Below are 19736 nucleotides of genomic sequence, written 5' to 3'. Positions count from 1 at the left end.
CAACCTTCCTCTCTCCCAGCCGTGCTATTTAGCAGCGTGTTCAGCTGCTTGTTCAGGCAGCAATTTGGGAAACTGGCTGCTTGGTTACATCTCACAGCCAATGTATTTAGAAGGAAACACAGATTGAGGAAGGCGTGATGTGCAGAGTGCCAGTTTCAGATGGCCGAGTGAGCGGGCGGGGATGACAAGGAATGACTTCTAAGAGCTCGGCATTTTAAAATGGTGTTGTCAGGACTCATTCCTGCCTTGGAGTCACACACTCTGCAGGTCTTACATCTTGGCAGGTCTGAACGCGAGCATGTTAGCTGCTTGTGGCAAGAGGAAAGGCCCTCTGTGTATGTTCAGAAGCACTCTGTGGAGGAAACTTAGAGGGAGTCCTGGCATTGCCTTCTGAGGCCAAAATCTTGGCCAAGTTCAACACCCCAACTTTCTATCACCTCCTTTCCCCTTGCCAATTAACCCTTTCTCTGCTGCCAGCCTCTTTCTTTACTCAGCCTTACTGTTTTGTATGCCAAATCCTCCCAATGCCCTTTGCGTACTTATTCCTGAGACTCACCCCCAAATTTTTCCCTGTCAATCCATCCTCTCTCACTTTAACCCTTTTCCCTGCCTCCAGAGGCTCCATCCCTTTCCCTTCCCTGCCTGGGCTTCTCCTCTCCAACCTTGCCCTTAGGGCACAAAGGTCTCTTAAAGTAGCCATTTGGACTAACTTAATTGAGTGAAAAGAACCTTTCACCACATATTTTGATACACTTCTGTAACTGTTGTATGATAACATCTTCCTTAAGTAGCACATATCTGGAATGACCAAGCTAACAGAAGGGGAGGGGTTCACCCTGGCTTAGTCTGATTGCATAGACTCCCTATCTCCCCTTCCGTATCTACTCCCTTTAAGAGAAAAACACAGCCCTAGCTCCATATCCTCTCTCCAGACCCATGTCTCTATTAGATTTCACCCCATTCTTTCCTCCAAGAAATTCAACACAATATACATAATTTTCCTTTCCTCTTTTCATTCTTACAACCTTGTAAAATATACTGGGGTGAGAGTCACTGGTCCCAAGGTCACCCAGTGACCTTCACAGCAGAGTAGGGATTTGAACTCAGGACTCCTACTCTGATGCACCACAGCCATCACTTTCTGCTTCCTGGTTTAGTATACAGCCAAACTTCCAATTTAAATGTCACACTGATGGAAAAAGAAGCGCTTATGCATGCAACTGCACATATGCTGTTTCTTGTACAAACAGAGCCACTTTGTGAGCACCACAGTTCTGCATGCAGTGTTCACATGCCACTGTAAATGTCCCCCACAGTCTGCAAATCTCAGATGTACAAACACTGCAGGTATAGCAGCTGAAGGCCTGATTTAAATGTGTGCAAAGTAGCACAGGTAAATTATTTCATCCCACTAGCACCATATTAAAACAAGACTCCTTGCAGGCAATCTCCCACTGTGGATCTGAATGTGTGAAAAACAGTCCATTTTAAACAGACTTGTAAAGGTTGCTGAAACAACTGACAGCCATAAGAGACCAAAATCACACATGCATCGTAAAGCACAAGAGGGCAGATATAGGATAGTAAATTATCCTTCTTGTGTAGGCTAAGATTCAGTTCAGAAACGCAGTCCAAGCTCTTTCGCAAACTGTCTTTTTTCTTCCTCATGTTAGAAACCTCTGCACAGGTATTTTCTGCTTTTACACACACACACAAACACTAACAGCAGGAGAGCGGGGCAAAAGGTGGCTAGTGTGAGTTTGCTGCAGGAAGCATGAATCAGATTCCAGCCTTCCTTTGCAATATCCCTCTATGAATTAAAACCAGCAGTGTTTTCCTGCCTTGAAAGGTGGTTGTGAGAATGTGACACTTCTCATCACCGTCATTCAGCCCTGGAAAATGCATCTTATTAATGGCTGGAGATGCTTTTTATGGGTTTTTATTCAGTGAATGATCATCATCTTCACCACACCCTGCCTTGTAAGGTTGGTGTGAGGACGTTACACAGCTTGTTGGCATTTTTGAACCCTGGAAAATCCCTCTTATCAGCACCTGGTGATTATTTGCATTGTTTTTTATTCAATGAAAGGGGGGAGGAGTTTGAGCATCATCATGCCCACCTTGCAAGATTGTTGAGAGGATGCTATGCCACTTGAGGTCACCATGGAAAATCCCTCCTCAGCCCAGAAATGATTTTTGTTGTTTTTATATTAAGTGAACGATAGCCATCCTGCAGCAACTTCCAACATGGGGGAGGGGAGGTTGAGCATCACAACACCTTTCCCAGCAATGTTGTTGTGAGGATCCTACATTGATCACTATTTTTAAACCCCAGAAAATCCCTTTAATGGATATGTTTTCCATTGGTTTTGATTGAATAATGGCCATCTCGTTGAGAATAAAACCAACAACCACTTCCTAGTGTGGTGGGGGTAGAGTTTGCATCCCCCGCCTTGCAAGCTTGTTGTAAAGATGCTACACTGCTCTTCACTGTTTTTGAACCCCAGAAAATCCCTCTCAACAACACCTGGAGATGATTTCAATTAGTTTTTTATTCAGGGAAGGATGGCCATCCCACCACCACACTGGGTCTATTCTCAATGAGATAGCCACATCCCACAACTAGGAGGAAGAGGAGGAGTCCCATCATGTTTTGCATTGCAAGGTTGTTGTGAGGATGCTACACTGCTCCTTGCTGTTTTTGATTCCTGGAAAATCCCTCTTATCAACATCTGGAGATGATTCTTATTTGTTTTTTATTCAGGGAAGTATGGCCATCCCACCACCACACTGAGTGTACTCTCAATGAGACAGCCACATCCCACAATTGGGGTAGGGTGTATGTAGTTTGAGCACCAAGATGCTCTGCCTTGCAAGGTTGTTGAGAGGATGCTACACCACTCCTATCAGTTTTTTTTAATTCAGGGAAGGATGGCCATCCCACCACCACACTGGGTCGACTCTCAGTGAGACACCCACATCCCACAACTGGGTCAGTGTGTGTGTGTGTGTGTGTGTTTTGAGTACCACCATGCTCCGCCTTGCAAGGTTGTTGTGAGGATGCTACCCCACCCCTATTAGTTTTTTAATTCAGGGAAGGATGGCCATCCCACCACCACACTGGGTCGACTCTCAGTGAGATAGCCACATCCCACAACTGGGTCAGTGTGTGTGTGTGTGGTTCGAGCACCACCATGCTCTGCCTTGCAAGGTTGTTGTGAGGACGCTACACACCCCCTCACCGTTTTCGATCCCTGGAAAATCCCTCGTACCATCGCCTGGAGACGCTTCCTATTGTGCCTTGTGTGTGTGTGTGTGTGTCGGGGGGGGGAGGGTCCCCTCCTGCCTTCGTGAGGTGTCGGGGCCGCAGAAGCCCGCCTTGCTGGTCGTGAGGCGGGGAAGCGGGGCGGGGATGCGAATGTGAAGAGAAGGGGGGGGGGGGACAGGCATACAGGCGGCGCCTCCCTCACACCGCTCGGAGGGAAGGCAGAAGGAGAAGCAGAAGAAGGAGGAGAAGAAGGAGAGGCGGCCGTACCGGCGTCGCCCGCGGCGGGAGAGCGAGCCCTCCGCCTCTGCCCCTCAGCGAAGCGAGGCGGAGGGAAAGCGCGGGAGCGGCGGCTGAGGCGAAAGCCGCGCGCCCCTCCCCCTCCCCCTCCCGGCGCCACAAGTTTCCCGCCCTCCACGCGCGCCCCGGGCGGGAGTCGCCATGGCCGGCCGGGCGGGGGCAGCCGTGAGGGCGGCGCGTCGGGGCCGAGCCTGAGGAGGCGACGGCGAGCGGGAGAAGCGGCGGCGGTGCCGGTGCCGGTGCCGGCTTCGGCGGGGAAGGGGGGCGGCGGGCGGGGGGCGCTGCCGGGGATGGCGGCGGCGGCGGCGGCGGCGGCTGAGGAGGGGACGACGAAGCGCCCGCGCTGAGCGGCGGCGCTCCCCGGCCGGCCACAGGTGCGCGGAGATGGCTCTGGACAAGGTCTACTCGGTGCTGGAAGGTAGGGAATGTGAGGAAGGGGATTTCTTTCTTTCTTTCTTTTTTTTTGGGGGGGGGGGTTTAAAAAGGCGACCGTGCGACTGGCGGTAAGGTCCTGGTGGCACCTTAGGAATTGCGGTGGCGGCGGCGGGTGTGCAAGCCCTGGTCGTGGCAACGATGCGCAAAGCCCGCGCCTGGGAAGCGCGTGCAGCCCCTGCTCCGTGCAACGACGGGCGAAGGTTGCGCTTGTTAGGCGTGTGCAGCCCCCTAGTCCTTGGAACGGTGGGCAAAAATTGCACTCGTTCAACGTGGGCAGCCCGTAATCTTTGCGACGGCGGGCAACCATTGCACTTCTTAAGCGTGTGCAATCCCTAATGCTTGCCAAGGTGGGCAAAAATCGCACCTGTTTAACCTGGGCAGCCCCTAATCATTGCGATGACGGGCAACCATTGTACTTCTTAAGCTTGTGCAACCCCTAATGCTTGCCACGGTGGGCAAAAATCGCACCTGTTTAACCTGGGCAGCCCCTAATCATTGCGATGACGGGCAACCATTGTACTTCTTAAGCTTGTGCAACCCCTAATGCTTGCCACGGTGGGCAAAAATCGCACCTGTTTAACCTGGGCAGCCCATAATCATTGCAATGACGGGCAACCATTGTACTTCTTCAGTGTGTGCAACCCCTAATGCTTGCCAAGGTGGGCAAAAATCGCACCTGTTTAACCTGGGCAGCCCCTAATCATTGCGATGACGGGCAACCATTGTACTTCTTCAGTGTGTGCAACCCCTAATGCTTGCCAAGGTGGGCAAAAATCGCACCTGTTTAACCTGGGCAGCCCATAATCATTGCAATGACGGGCAACCATTGTACTTCTTCAGTGTGTGCAACCCCTAATGCTTGCCAAGGTGGGCAAAAATCGCACCTGTTTAACCTGGGCAGCCCCTAATCATTGCGATGACGGGCAACCATTGTACTTCTTAAGCTTGTGCAACCCCTAATGCTTGCCACGGTGGGCAAAAATCGCACCTGTTTAACCTGGGCAGCCCCTAATCATTGCGATGACGGGCAACCATTGTACTTCTTAAGCTTGTGCAACCCCTAATGCTTGCCACGGTGGGCAAAAATCGCACCTGTTTAACCTGGGCAGCCCATAATCATTGCAATGACGGGCAACCATTGTACTTCTTCAGTGTGTGCAACCCCTAATGCTTGCCAAGGTGGGCAAAAATCGCACCTGTTTAAACTGGGCAGCCCCTAATCATTGCGATGACGGGCAACCATTGTACTTCTTAAGCTTGTGCAACCCCTAATGCTTGCCACGGTGGGCAAAAATCGCACCTGTTTAACCTGGGCAGCCCCTAATCATTGCGATGACGGGCAACCATTGTACTTCTTAAGTGTGTGCAACCCCTAATGCTTGCCTCGGTGGGCACAAATCGCACCTGTTTAATGTGTGCAACTCCTAATAATTGCGCCGACGGGCGAAAATTACACTTAAGTGTTTGCATCCCTTAATGATTGCGACGATGGGCAACAATTGTACTTCTGAAGCGTATGCAAACGCTGTTAACTGCAGCGATGGGCAGAAATAGCACTTAGGTGTCTGCTGTACGGTCCTTTGCACGCAGTGGTCGCATTTAGAGAGAGAGAACACGGAGGCAAAAATGTTTGCTAATAACTCGGGATGCCGTACTAATTCATCATAATCGCACCTAGTGATGATGCCCTCAAAATAGTGCTTATTCATAGTAAGTCGTATAGTGGTTAATCAGTGTAAGCCCCGTGAAGCAGGAAGAAAGGCGAGATATAAATGTTTTAATAAGGAACCTGTGATGCTACACTTTGTAATCATATGCAAAAGTAGTCTCTGATGGTAACGTGATAATGCAATATTGGTTGGCAAAAATAGTACTTGGGGATGTGTAATAGTAATATGCGATAGCTGGACTTAATAGCAGCTCTAATGCTCAATAATAATGTGTAATAATAGAACTTGGTGATGTGCTTAGTAGTTGTAATAACGGCCCTTAAGAATGGGCAATCAATTTACTTAATAACAATAACAACACTTAAGGCTATCATTGAGTAATAATGAGTGTAGAGAAGAGTGGAAAGGGTTAGCTTTCTTTACCTTTCTGCTGGAGGAATGGGTACTTAACACTTAAATACATCTCCATATTGGGGGTGGGAGAAGACACTGGTTTTTTTCAAGCCCCCCCCCCAAAACGGGTTAATTCCCTTAATCTGACATCTGGAAGAAAGAGGGGCAGTGGGTGTTTTGTTGCTGTGCTGTCCCAGTCACAGTGTAGGGAAAAGAGACTGCCCTTTTAGGGGAGGGGGCATGGTACAGGGTGGGTCCTTTGCACTTTGCTCCCTTTTAGTTAACTTACAGATTTCTTCTGCAGTTCATCTCTTAGCTGCCTAAGACCTGACATCCCCACATATATACGGTTCCCAGCATAGCACATGGAGATTTCTGAACATGGCCGTAAAAGAAAGGAAGCAGACAGAGAAAGAAAGAAAACAGATCCTCCCTCCCCCATAATACACCTGGGATTTCTTCATTTGTATGCTTCCTTTTCCCTCCCCTCTTCCTCCTTCCCCAGGAAAGGGGGGGATGCCCCACACATCCAGGAAACAAAGACCACTGTGTCCCCCAGCAGGCTTCCGTTTAGCAGTTCAGAGCAGCTGGTGCCCTGCAGACATCTTGGAGAAGCTTTTGCCCACAGCAAGGGATCCTAAATCCAATGTTCCACAGGGGGTAAGCAGGATACCCTCTTTTGCTTACTCTCCCCTTGCTAAGATTAAGGCTTGACCTAAATTCGAAGTCACCGTGGAAGCTTAATGGGCAAAGGTCTGTGCCAAGAGATCCCTGGCCAGTTAACCTTCATCTGTTGAAGGAAGAGGTTTGCAAGGTGCCTCTTCAGTTTAAAAACTTTTGCCTCCTTGGGGCTTGCCAGTGTAAACCAATCACCCAGATTTTCCTTTGCTTCAGTAAGGGGGGGGGCTCCATGGCAGATCCTGTATTTGCAATCTCAAGTGTTACAAATGCTCTACCATAGCTAGTCAGGACCACTGAGTCCTGAAAACTCCTTGCTTCCCCCCAGTTCAGCTGCATCTGACTACCTGAGATGAGCTTCTAGGGTAGTCGTGTTGGTCTGCTGTAAAGCTGGACTTGAGTCCAGTAGCATCCTAAGAGATCATCAGGGTTTCCAGAATATAATCTTTCAAGAACCAAAGCTCCCTTCACGAGATACAAAGGTGATCAGGGGCTCTGGTTCCTTCGGTCCATCTGATAGTGCTTCAGATGGTGTTTTTCAGCTGGAGTGCTGAAAAAGTTTGTTTCCCAGAATAGTGATTGAGAGGAAGATTCAAAGAAGACCCTGGAAGCTGGTCTCTCCTCCTCCCCCCATTGGATGGGTGCTGATTCAGTGGCACTGCCAACAAAGATGGTCCAGGTGACACCTTGGATCCCTCGCTAACTACCTACTATGTCTTGTTGTTGACTCTCAAAGAGCTGTAGATTATAGGAGATGTAATTTTTATTGAAACTGGACAGCGGTGGAGACAGGGAAGAGGGCAGGAAGCAGATGACACTGGAGCAGGTGACTGTGCAGAGAATCAAGGAAATATGAAGAAAATCAAAGGCTGCTTCCTTAGCTGTGCTGGTGGCAACCGTGGATATGTTACTTCTCTGTAATTCCACTCATTTATCAGCATCCTCCATAAGTGCAAACAACTGTCCTCTTAAACATGACAAAAATTCAGTGTTGCAGCTTTTCGGACTTCTATTCTCATTCATCTTTTTATTGACATTTATTTTACCCTCCGAGATTCAAATGATTAAAAGAAGGCTTCATCTGAGACTTTTGCACCGTATATACTAGTATGTCTCTTCAAAATTTCCCTAGCATGAATGGGCCAGGGGATTTGCATCCTCCATGTGCTCTAGAGCTACCAAAAATTCTTGCATCGTTTGTTAAAATATTCGGGGACGGGGGTGGGTGGGAAGAGAAGAGTTGTTCCCCATGTTTCTTTTTTCCTCATAAAGGGAGCAGGCAGATACACATTGCAGCTAGAAAGGACTGTGCCTCTTGTACAAGGCTGACCCCTTATGGTGTGTCGGTTGCAAAGTTTATTTTCATCCCATCATTTATTTATACTCATTCACATATTCCTCCTATGAACCAGAAAGCTTTACTGCTGTTGTTTAGTAATATTGAAAGCTACTGTGTCAATATTGCATGTGATTATGTTGTATTTCATTGTATGTTGGTGGGGGAGAGAGTTTTAAGTGCATATTTATGTGGACTTTTAAACATTCCTCTGAAAACAGCATAGCATAGACCTGGAATCTGTGAATGTACAATTGCATTATTGAACAATTCAAGACTAAATTGTTAATTGTATGGAGGAAATAGATACGGACTATTAGTATATATAAATGTATCTAGGTCGTGGTGTTTATTAGTGCGTCTATGTTTTTGTCTAGTTTGTCTCATCAAGCCACTAGCAATATTCAAGCTAACTTTTAAAATATTCATAACTGGGTTTTATTTTTTGCTTTGACCTTATTTCTGTTAAAGTATTGATGTTTTGCTCAGCTGAGCTTCTGTCTGAAATTATTTTTACGTGGATGTCATGAACAGACCCTGGTTATTTATCACATGGTTGATTTATACCTATGTAGCCAGGTTATGACATGAAATTCTGCAAATTAAACAAGGTGATGCCTATAAAATGAGCATTTAGTCTTACTCCTTTTCCCTCTGAAATCTATAGATAATTGCATTGATTGATTAATTTCTCACTATTGAAAGGTTAACATCGCAGTCATGTTATGATTACAAGTAGAGTGTAAAATCCTTATTCCGCTAAACCCTAGCTTTCTGAGCCACTTTGGTTTTCTTGATGTTTCTTCTTACTTGCAAAAGGCAACTACCCATCAACTCCTTTATTTGTTTTTAAATATATTTCTTGTCCTGTTATGACTGGAGAAAATTGAAACGTTCCATTGCACTGTGTGTGGAAGAGCTTCCCAGGTGAATCATAGTATCATAGAACTGGAAGGGGCCATGCAGGCCATCTAGTCCAGCCCCTGCTCAGTGCAGGATCAGCCTAGTAATGATCCTCTTGTACCAGAGTTCATTTGTAAACTGGCCTTTTGTAATCCTACATTTCTCATCCAAGAATGCTGGGAAGAAATCCTCCAGACTTTAGGTTGCTTGTTGCTAGGTCTGAGGAAGACAGACTTCATTTCAGACTCCCATGGAGCCAAAGTATCTTTGATCAAGTTGCCATTTCTTAATTCCTATTTAGATACTAAACCTCAATTGGGCAGCAAAACATTATTTTTTAATCCATAAGCTCAAACTTCACTGTATTCTTATATTTTGATCCTGGACATTCCATCGTTGGCATTGAATAACAAATAGGTGTAAGCATGCCGATCCGTCTGGATGCATACTGTCTACTGTAGCATCTTTATTACTGTTTCATGAATAATTTCCTGCACAAACAAAACAGAGAACTGAATTGCTTTCTCCTCAAGCTCTTGAGAGCCCTACTTGTTGAAATAGGACCATTCATTTGTGTGGGGATACTGTAGGCTGCATTTCTGCTTTTCCACCTGAGCCCAATTCTCAAATAGTAATACTGCCCTCCCAACTGTCAACTGTAAAAGAGTTTTGTGTATTTTGTTGCTAGGCCTTTTATTTTCTGGGACATGAAGCTGTCTGATTCCTTTTTACAGTTTCCTTGGAGGCATATAGAGAGAACTTGAAATGGAAGCTAATGCTGCGTTGAGTGGAATTAATTTAAAAGATTTCCCACTCTCTGAAGGCTCGCTAGATTCTGAGACTGCAAGCAGAGACCATGTGCCTCCATTCTGAAATGAGCTGTAATAGGCCTCCACTGACCATTGTAAAATCTCCTCAGCCTATCAAGGTGAGGATCACATGGCCATGATTTCTTTGGCCAGTACTTTTGCAACTGGATTTTCCTGTGCAAAACACCAGTACTCTTAACTATTTAAGGTTTGAGACTCCTGGTAGAGAAAAGCTGCATACAAGAACCAACTCTTCTTTTTCTTCTTAACCACACAAGCTATTCCAGTGTAGAAAAGAAGTGTGAAGTGGCTGCAATAAATTTGTTAGTATTTAAGGTGCTATCAGACTTTGTTTTGCCACACCAAGCTAACCTTTCTAGAATGTCATCTCAATTAGTTTTCTTTTTTCTAACAAGGCTGGCTCTGAATCTAGAGGAAGAAGAGTTGGCTTTTATATGCCACTTTAATCTGCCAGGAGCCTCAAAGCTGCTTACAATAGCTTCTCCCCTTTCCTCTCCCCACAAAGACAACCTGCGAGGTATGTGAGGCTGAGAGAGCCCTGATATCACTGCTTGGTCAGAACAGCTCTATCACAACTGTGATGAGCCCAAGGTCACCCAGCTGTCTGTATGTGGAAGAGTGGGGGAATCAAACCCAGCTTGCCAGATTAGAAGCCGCCGCTCTTAACCTCTGTACACCATACTGGCTCAATTTCAAATTGAGACCTCAAAGAAATCATTACTAATAGGTGGTTTACTGATGACTTCTATAGACCTGTTGCCAATTCCTTGTGTATTCTGTGAATTATTTGGGGCAGAGCTCTGTAGCTTCTTCTAACCAGCTTCTCCCTCCCAAATTATGGATATTTTCCTTAAATGAGTAGTAGATACCTGCTTCTCTGCTGTTCTTCCAGGTTCCTCTAAGTACCCACAATTCTCAGTTAAAGGGGATTATAAGTGGCTAATAGTAAAGCTGCTGGTGGGCTCTAGAAAAGGAAGGTGAGGATCAAGCTGGCAGGAGCAACCCTAATGTTCACAGAGGACAATCACTGTTCCATGTCTGTGAGCACAGGAGGCTGAGGGGGAGAGCTCTGGAGTGTACACTTTTTCCTTCAAAAAGTGAAGCAAAAGCTCCAGTTTTATAAATGATAAAATAAGTCTCCGAGGTTGAGGGGACTAACCCAGTAATGTGTTTTTGTATTTTGTGATGGGTGAAAAAAGTGAGAATGCCTCTACCTTGAACTCGTACCTTAGTTTCATTCCCCCCCTTGTACCTTGCCTCAGTTTTTCCCTACCTGCTGTACAGCCCAGGACAGAACAGCGATCCAGTTGGCCACAGCTCCATCCCTGGAGAAATCCTGTCTGCTGAGCTTTGCCTTCTGCCAAATATTAAGTGAGAAGATACTTGCCTTAATATGGGGTTTGACAAAGATGGCATTGGACAAGTTTGATATCCTTTCAGATATTTTTAGATCTGGAGTGGCATTCTAGCACTCAGGCCATCACTTTTGTTTCTTTAAAAGAACAGTACTTAATTATTACTTCACTAAACTTTCTTTTTCTCTTGTGTTATTGCCTGTCATGGGAGAAAATGGCAGAAGATTTTTTTCAGTGCCTCCAGAATTAGGGGGGAAATTACCATCTAGGAGAGGGGAGAAAGATGCAGACAGAGAAGGACATAGTGGAAATGAATGTTTTAAAAAATGAATGGGATTGGAGAATTGGCCTACAGAAGCCCAAATGCCTAGCTGCTTTATCTGCTGTAATTGCCTGCTTATCTGCTACTTAGCCATGCTGCTCTGGTACGCTTTTCTTCTACCCATACACAGGGCTCTCAACTATTTATAGAATCAACATGAGCTTTCGTGAAAACCAATCAGATTTTCTAAATCCTCCAGGAGGCTTGTTTTTGTAGCTGCAGCAGGGAAAAGAAGTGAAATTGCTGGATAGTAGCACTGAAATATGTAGCCTGTGGTCTCTTTTGTTTTTCCTCTTAATTCAGAATGTGAAAAAAAGCTGGTACCACAGGAGCAAGCATTGATGTTCATTGATTTTTCTTTTCCTTTCTCTTAAAATAAGCATACAATAAAGGGTCAGCCATAGTAAATAGACTTATCACTGTCAGTTGGAAGTGATTGGCTGTCTAAAGTGTTGAATTAGCCTATTGATAAAAGGCTTGGATGTTTGTGATGGGGGATTCTAGGTGGTTTAAAATTTTGTGAAGCCATACCTACAAATCAGTGACTGAACGTCCCTACAGGAGGTTGATATGAAGCCTGTACATGTTGTGTGAGACAGAAGATGATGTTGTCCAAAAGACCTTGTCCAGATTTGAAATTGAGTCCATCTTCTTACTTGTAAAAGCTGAATGCAGTGTTAAGGTTGTTCATCACTTGCTCTTTTTTCACTCATCCTAGCAATAATTCTGTCAAGCAGAAAATCTTTTTATTTTTCTTATATCTTAGGGCCAAAGTAGATGCACTGGAGGCAACCTCATCTGTTTCTACCCCATTGTATCTTATTTGCATATAAACAGGTTGGGGGGACTCCAGTGGGGGAATCTCCACCTTTCCCAGTTTACCTTGTTATAGACAATTCAAGCTCTTGATCTCCATCCTTATCTGTTTTCTGTTATTGGATCTGGGTTAGGAGAAGAATGCCCCAAGCAATGAAATGCAGCAAGGTAAGGTGAGAGGCTGTGGAATTTCTCTCACACATATGCTCCCTGTGGTTAAAAATAAATAGTTCACCCCCCCCCCTTCTAGTTGCTGCTTTATACATGAGCAAGGCAGACATGTGCATAAGTACATATGGCTCCTGCCCTATCACATTTAGATTGGGCCTCAGTTTCTCTTTATTGTACCACCTGTAAGGCACCCATTCTCATGGAAGTGCACCAGAAAAAATGAATTGAAACAATTCAAGGTCTATGTAAAGTTTACAGAACAAATGTACAATTTTTTTGTGCATGTTCCATGGCTGTGGCACTCTGGGCATCTGAGATGATGCCTGAAGCTGTATAAAGGAATCAAAGCAAGGGGAGCCTCCGGAATCATGGTGTATGGTTTCCAACCAAATCACAACTCCACAGAACCAGATGCACAGCTCAGCTAGAAAAGTGATTCAGAGCCCCTCTGCAGAACACATTGGCCTACCAGCTTGATAGAAAGGAATTCCTGTCCAGTTCCAAGAACATCAGGGAACAGATAACTATCTACTCTGCCTTCTTATCTTCAAAGCGCACAGAAAATATAGAGACAAGCATTAAAAACAAAACAAAAAAACACTGCACCAACAGAACTGCTGGTGCCATCCACCCTCGCTATACTTCTTAGATGCCAAAGGAACTACAGCCATAAAATTATGCACAGATTTCCCTCGATATGGTTTGGCTACATAGATGAGTGGAAAGATCTGCCCCTGTATGCTTCTATCTATCCAGCCTGGAGAGAGCAGCTGTCCATAAATGTAGGTATCTGGATGGACTAAAAACATGGAGCAGTGTGTTTCTTACAGGCAGCGATGCTGCTTTTCCCTCTAGAATTCTCAAAGCCTAGGGCAGAAATCTGTGGAACAGCAGTCTTGTCCTGGTGGGTCTCACTTTTTATTTAACCTGGTGGCTCTCACTTTTTATTTAGTTTGAAGGATGTTTATCTCACCTTTCTTCCATAGGCTTTGAGGTGGCTCACAGTTCTAACTGAAACAATATTTAATTAGCAAAACCTAAATGGAAATCAGAACAGGTGCCAGGAGGAAGAGCCAGAACCAGCCATTTAGGTTATAAACTTGAAGGGTATGTATAGCCCGGCATTTGAAAAATAGAAGCAAATAATACTCTATGGATCTGCCTTGAGAGGAATTCCATAATCAGAATTCTTCTGAACCTGGATCACCATGTGTCAAGGTGATCTATTAATTCAATTTACCTATCACAGGGTTTACATCAGGGGTAGTCAACCTGTGCTCCTCCAGATGTCCATGGACTACAATTCCCATGAGCCCCTGCCAGCAAATGCTGATAGGGGCTGGGAATTGTAGTCCATGGGAATTGACTACCCCTGGTTTACATGACCCAATATGGTCAGTCTCTCAGTGGGAAGACATGGTTACTTACCCTTTATTAAATGCCTACTCTTGGTCTTGCCATGGTTTGGAATTGTGAAGGTTCTCATGTTCTTCACGTCAGTAAAACTGTTTGATCTATATCTGCAGTACCCAGAAACTGGGATCTGACTGAAATGTACGTGTCTTTGGTGGTGATAACCAATTAGTAGTGCAGCAGTGCCCGGGGGACCAATATTAGAAAATAAGATTTCCTCCTTTATGATGCCTGTTCAATGTCCATAGTAGGTCAGCAGTGATGAAAAGCAGTTAGCCATCTGTAGCAGATGGAATACCGTCTGCTGGGAACTCATACTTTGCTGTACATCAATACTAATGAAATTGGAATCTATGGTGCATATGGGGATTTTAAGGGTTAGTGTAGAATCTAACCTGTTGTCTGACCAAAGCGGCAAGGATGACTTTAGGAATGTTAACATAATTTGCATGACCTCACAAGCTGCTATGGGACCACAGCCTATTACAATGCGTCAGCTGACGAATGAATTTCCCAAGGGAACAAAAAAAGCCAATGCAGTTGTCTGCAAGATCATGTACAGATTCTGTTGAGAAGAGAGGGAAAGCGGAAGCAGATAGTTAATGTATTAATCCAGGGTAGAAAAAGTTGCTCCCAAATATTTTTGTTTAGTGGACTGATTATAGTATTTTATTGATCTGTTCCTAATCTGATTCTTCTTTTCCTCCTCTTTGTAAAATGAACTCATAAGGAGACACAAGGTAGATGAAAGAAAGGCTACGGTATTCTTGGTGTTGCTGAGTATACAGCTTGGTGCCTTCAATTGCCATCCTGTCCTTCTGCAAAACCGAGATGCTGCTGGTTGGAAATATGAGTCAGCCAGGAACTGCTGTAGTGCATTCATCAGATGGGGTTACATCTCCCCTGAAAACAATGTTCACAGTATAGGGATGCTACTGGATTTAATACAGTGTGTTGTTTTTATTATACGTCTGTTGTAACCTGGAGTGTTCCAGGAGTTGCTTCTGAGTGGCCAGGGGTGCTTTTTTAACCAGTTCAGATAGCTCCCCAGTTGAATTCTTTTCTTAGAGGATCATCCAGCTGTGACTTACCAATAACACAGTGGCATTCTGACCAGGGTACCATAATGGGGTCAAAATGAAGAGTGCTCGGAAGCCATGGCTAGTCCAGGATGCGACCGTAGGTTTTCGTTGTGACAAACCTGTGGGAGTGATCTCTCTCCTTATTTGTATCGTCTTTGCTCCCCACTGTCCAGTCTGGCCTCAATGGAACTTGTTGGTTTTGACTTTTAAGGCTATGAACCAGGATAATCTTAAGGTCCTTAAAATGAAAATCATTTCCAGACTAGCTTTGCTGTGTTTCAACACTAGATGATTTCCAGTGGATAACCACAATTGAGAGGACATTCTCTGTAGTATTAGCTGACTTGCCATTGCCTGCCTCTGTGCCTCAGCCCTGGACTTTCTTGGTGGTCTCCCACCCAAATACTAACCAGGACTGACCCTGTTTAACTTACAAGATCTGATGAGATAAGGAGAGGCTGGCTGGTCGGGGCAGTCTACACTTCCACTTTCTACACTTTCAGAATTAATTGGTTAATACAGATCCATGTGGTACCTGCTGTTTAGGGATCAAGATCTAGAGCTGTAGAAGCAAATAATTGTCAACCAAAAGCACATCTTCACAATTTCAGTTGTTGCTTAGCCTCCGGTTGTGAAAAGCTCACATAAAAGACATTCGGAAGAGACTGCTATTCCTATTGCTTCCAGATTTGGCATTCTGAATGGCTGGTACACAGTTTCCATTGGCAAGTCACAGATCTTGCATGGTTGACGGACTGTTGCTGGTGCCCTAGCAACTGCATTTTACTCAGATCTCTAAGTTTCCCTCCTTCGATGCCTTAGCTCACTGCTCCAAAACAGTACTGGGTTAGACATGAAGCACTGTTGGTATATCAGCGGCTTTGAGTCATTGTGATTTTCCTTAATCACCTGCTCTCTGTGGCTTTTGGAGGTTGAGAACTGGGTCAGTGTTTGCTTGGTTTTTAGAGGGGAGGTGATAATACCAACAAAATCACACACCAATACTAAGGCTTTAAAATCTTGGAATGTAAAAGCTTTGCTCAAAGATACTTCATACCAAGGACCCAGTATGAATCACTTAACATTTTGCTGCTGTTTAACTTCCTTTTCTTTTTTTCCTGGCATGAATGTGCTGAATTTTGCACTAAGTTGGAAGCTCAGGCATTTTTCAAGAGTTTTACAACAGACCACTGATAAACAACAGAACACACAAGAATTGTGTTCTTGAAAAAAAAAGGGAGGGGCTTAATTATTGAGAGCTGCAGTGTCACAATGAAAGCCATCTAATGTTTTTTAACATCCACAAACCCTTGTCCCTCACCAATGGTCATGTATCCTATTTCTTAATGACAAAAAAGAGCATGCTTTCAGTACTATTTTTGATTAAAACTGCATAAAGTCACACTTTGAATGAAATGTTAAAAAAAAAAATTTCTATGGTGCAAAAAGGTGAGGAGAAAGTACAATGAGAATTTGCTAGAAGTCCATCAGGTGCAGTCAGCTTCTCTGTTACTTGTACACTTGGATAGCTTTTGCTCCATTGAGGGCCCTTCTGGAATTTCTGGTTTGTTCTCTCTCCCCTGGGCATTCTACATCAACCAAGGCCACAATTTGTTGGTTTTCTCTCTGTGGTTTCTTCTAGTGATCACACTGGGAGAGAAAATGAACGGGAACTTAGAGAAGAGTTCGTTTTTGCATAGGGAATTGGTGTGTGATGCAGGGAAGTTTTATTTTTTGGAGTCTGGTAGGATCGCAGAAGTCACAGATATAACAAATGATAAACTGGAAGGAAACAATTACAACTTTCCGCAGCGAGTCCAGAGATACTGCAGTTTCCTTGAGTGACTTATATCCACCATGACCTTGGGACAGAAACTAAGATGCTGAAATCATCATTCTATATATATATGTTAGATTTATTGTGAAAGAAACAAATCATAACTTTTTTACTATAAAAAGACAGTTATTTAAACTATTGGATTAAAATGGATTATATGATGGATTACAGTGAATTCCAGAGTTAACTGATTATTGGCCACTGATATTTTAATAGAGAGATATTACTGCATACAGAATTTGATCGATTTTTTTCTTTGATCATAGCCACTTAGAATTGTTTTAATTAGAAGGCATGGGGAAAATCAATTAGTAATAATGCAGAAGCCTTGTCACACTTTAAAAATGAACACATTTTTATTCCTGTATAAACTTGCAGGGACTCACTAAGGACACCTTACATAAGAAATATGAGAAAATAATCAGCAGGCTCCATGGGGCATCAAATACAACAAGTACAGCATGAAATATAATTATAATTAGTAAAAATAAAAAAACTAATCAAGAAAATCCATTTGTTAATGCCTGTAATGTTGAGGGAATCACAGATTTTGCTAATATCAACTATAGTGGCTCAGAAATCCCAAATCCCTGTTTATTCAGGTGGGGACAGTATGAACCTCTTAATGAATTCCAAGGGGTAATGCTGGAATCCAACTTTGAAGAATTTTTGTTGAAGAATGATAACTGTTAGTCCAGCAACAATTTATTTGTAAGATAGAAATGTTCAACTATTGGTTCCTGAATATTGTACTTTATAAAGTCAGATTTATCCATTTATTCTTTTGCATGGGGATTTGCCTGTTTATCCTATGTAGAAAGGAGAGTATTGTTGATACATGGTGGCCTTCATTATATTGGAGCAGCCTTTTTCAGCTTTTTGACCACAGAGGAGGCCCTGAAATAATTTTTCAGGCTTTGAGGAACCCTGGAAGTGATGTTAGCTGGCCACACCTCCTTGCCATGCCCACCACCCATGTTAAAAGACAGACTCGAGGAGGACTATGAGGGTCCCAGTACACGGTTTAAGGTGGGAGCGGGCATGCAGGCTCCACCCCCTTCCAGGCTCCACCACGACTCTTACACAGGAGGGGGGAGGGGAATAATGGAAGTGTCCGGTACCCTAGCTTGTGGCTTGAATTCATTAAGACAGGAGGGGAAATGCCGCAGACTGCCTCCAGAGCTCTCAAGAACCCCTGGCTGGGAATCCCTGTATTGGAGTCATGAGCAAGTGGGTGAAGATGGTACTGTTTGATAGTCTTAGTTCCTGTCACAGAATTGCCTGTGTATATATGGACTTCAAGGCTGAAGCATCTTGTTTTGTTGTAGGGTCTGATCCTTGGGTTTGTGTCTCTGTTGGGTGGCTCATTGAGTGAGGGGGATAATCACTATCTGGGATGGGCTGTAGACAATTTAGGTAATGATCTGGTTTAAGAAGGTAACCGTAGGTGATGTGGCGTTCTGTTGTTCTTTCTTGGACCTGCCTGGTAGCATGATGAGCCTGGATGATTTGTTGATCCTTCTGGCATGAAGTCCCCGTTCAAGAACTCAGATCTAATATGATTGGAATACAGTGCTTGGCTGTGATTAAGGGATTGTGTGATATGCTCGGTCTGGTAACTGGAAGTGTGTAAATATATGTGCAGCAGTTGGTAGGGGTTTGGTATAAGTGGATGCTTATGTGTTAATTGAATATTGGCACATTGGCATCCACAAAATGGACATGTTGGGTGTTTCAGGCTTGGGTTGAAAGATGTTTAAGTCCTAGTTTAACCTCTAGGGGAGATTCCTTCCCATGTGTCTGGATGATAACAGTGCTGTTGATAATTTTCGAGTACAGAACAGGTGTCTGTAGGTAAGCGGAGGCAGAACAGAGAAGTATTTCAGAAAACTGGAGGGGAAATAGATACATCATAGAAAAGGAAAACTGCAAGTGTACATTTGAATATTTTCCTATAATTAGCATGATGGATGAATATGTACTTCCATCCCATTGTTTTTGTTCAGTGCCGTTCATATTTCGGAAGCGTTGGTATTGGGAATGGCCTGGATATTCATAGTTTTGTTTTTCAGTTAATAAGGATGTCAGCAGAGAAGTTTGTGGTGGAATCAGCCATCCTCTATTTTCCCATGAAGAGAATTTAATACATTTTCTGAATTAGTTATAAATACAAGCCAACAGTAACTTCAGCTGAAGAACTATTATTGTAACTCACTGTATTTTAGAGGCAATCTAAGGGGACATAACTACACTGTCAGCAAACAGTTTACAATTGCCACTTGTAACGTTTTAGATGAGGTGGGATTCAAAGATCTTGGAATGATACAGGAAAAGAAATGGTAGTTTATAATACGACTTCATACAATCAAATATGAAAAGTTTCATTGAAGGTCTTGTATAGATACTTGATACCTTCCAGATTAAATAAAACATATTATTCTAACCTGACTTGTTGGAAATGTAGTAGTCTAAAAGAAGATTTTATAAATTGCTGATGCCTATGACCCTGAAGTTAAACTGGTTTAGAAAAATGATATAAAGCTTACATGATTTTGTCATTGAAATATCTAAAATATGTTACAGCTGAAGGTGATGTTAAATTGAGTTTAAATATAATGATGACTCAAGTAGAGCTTGAAGAAAGATGGAAAACACCAGACTATCCAACAAAAATAGAAATCATATGATGTATTTCATTCTCACTACATGAGTTCAGGAAACAATAACATTTTCAAAAATAATAAAATGGCAACTATTTAATTCATTTTTAAAAAACTATTATAAGGACCAACAATATTTCTCTCTTGATGTTTATAAAATCATGATAAGATTATTTTAATCTTTTCATAGATAGATGATACCAATTATGAAATATCATTCCGGCAACAAATGTATTTTGTACTTGAAATAAATCCTTAATGAGACAAACC

General features: G+C 43.6%; 1 protein-coding gene and 1 long non-coding RNA gene across 3 annotated transcripts in view; one reads left to right on the top strand and one right to left on the bottom strand.

The window, feature by feature from the left end:
* Window positions 1-3604, bottom strand: part of LOC143823343 (uncharacterized) — a 59046-nt gene extending 55442 nt beyond the window's left edge. The window contains exon 1 of the long non-coding RNA XR_013226467.1: window positions 3243-3604. This is a non-coding gene — a long non-coding RNA (uncharacterized LOC143823343). The remainder of the gene's footprint in view (window positions 1-3242) is intronic.
* Window positions 3605-3762: 158 nt separating this feature from the next.
* The window catches only part of NETO2 (neuropilin and tolloid like 2), a 33882-nt gene continuing 17908 nt past the window's right edge, over window positions 3763-19736 (top strand). For both annotated transcript variants that reach the window (XR_013226466.1, XM_077309551.1), the window contains exon 1: window positions 3763-3983. Coding sequence is in view for 1 of the 2 variants with exons in the window: in XM_077309551.1 (XP_077165666.1) it covers window positions 3950-3983 (34 nt within the window). In the remaining variant the exon portion in view is untranslated. The remainder of the gene's footprint in view (window positions 3984-19736) is intronic.

Source organism: Paroedura picta, chromosome 14 (genome assembly GCF_049243985.1).
Source record: "Paroedura picta isolate Pp20150507F chromosome 14, Ppicta_v3.0, whole genome shotgun sequence".
NCBI lineage: Eukaryota > Metazoa > Chordata > Lepidosauria > Squamata > Gekkonidae > Paroedura > Paroedura picta.
The sequence above is the reverse complement of the archived record's forward strand: the minus strand, read 5'-3'. Positions and strand labels throughout refer to the sequence as shown.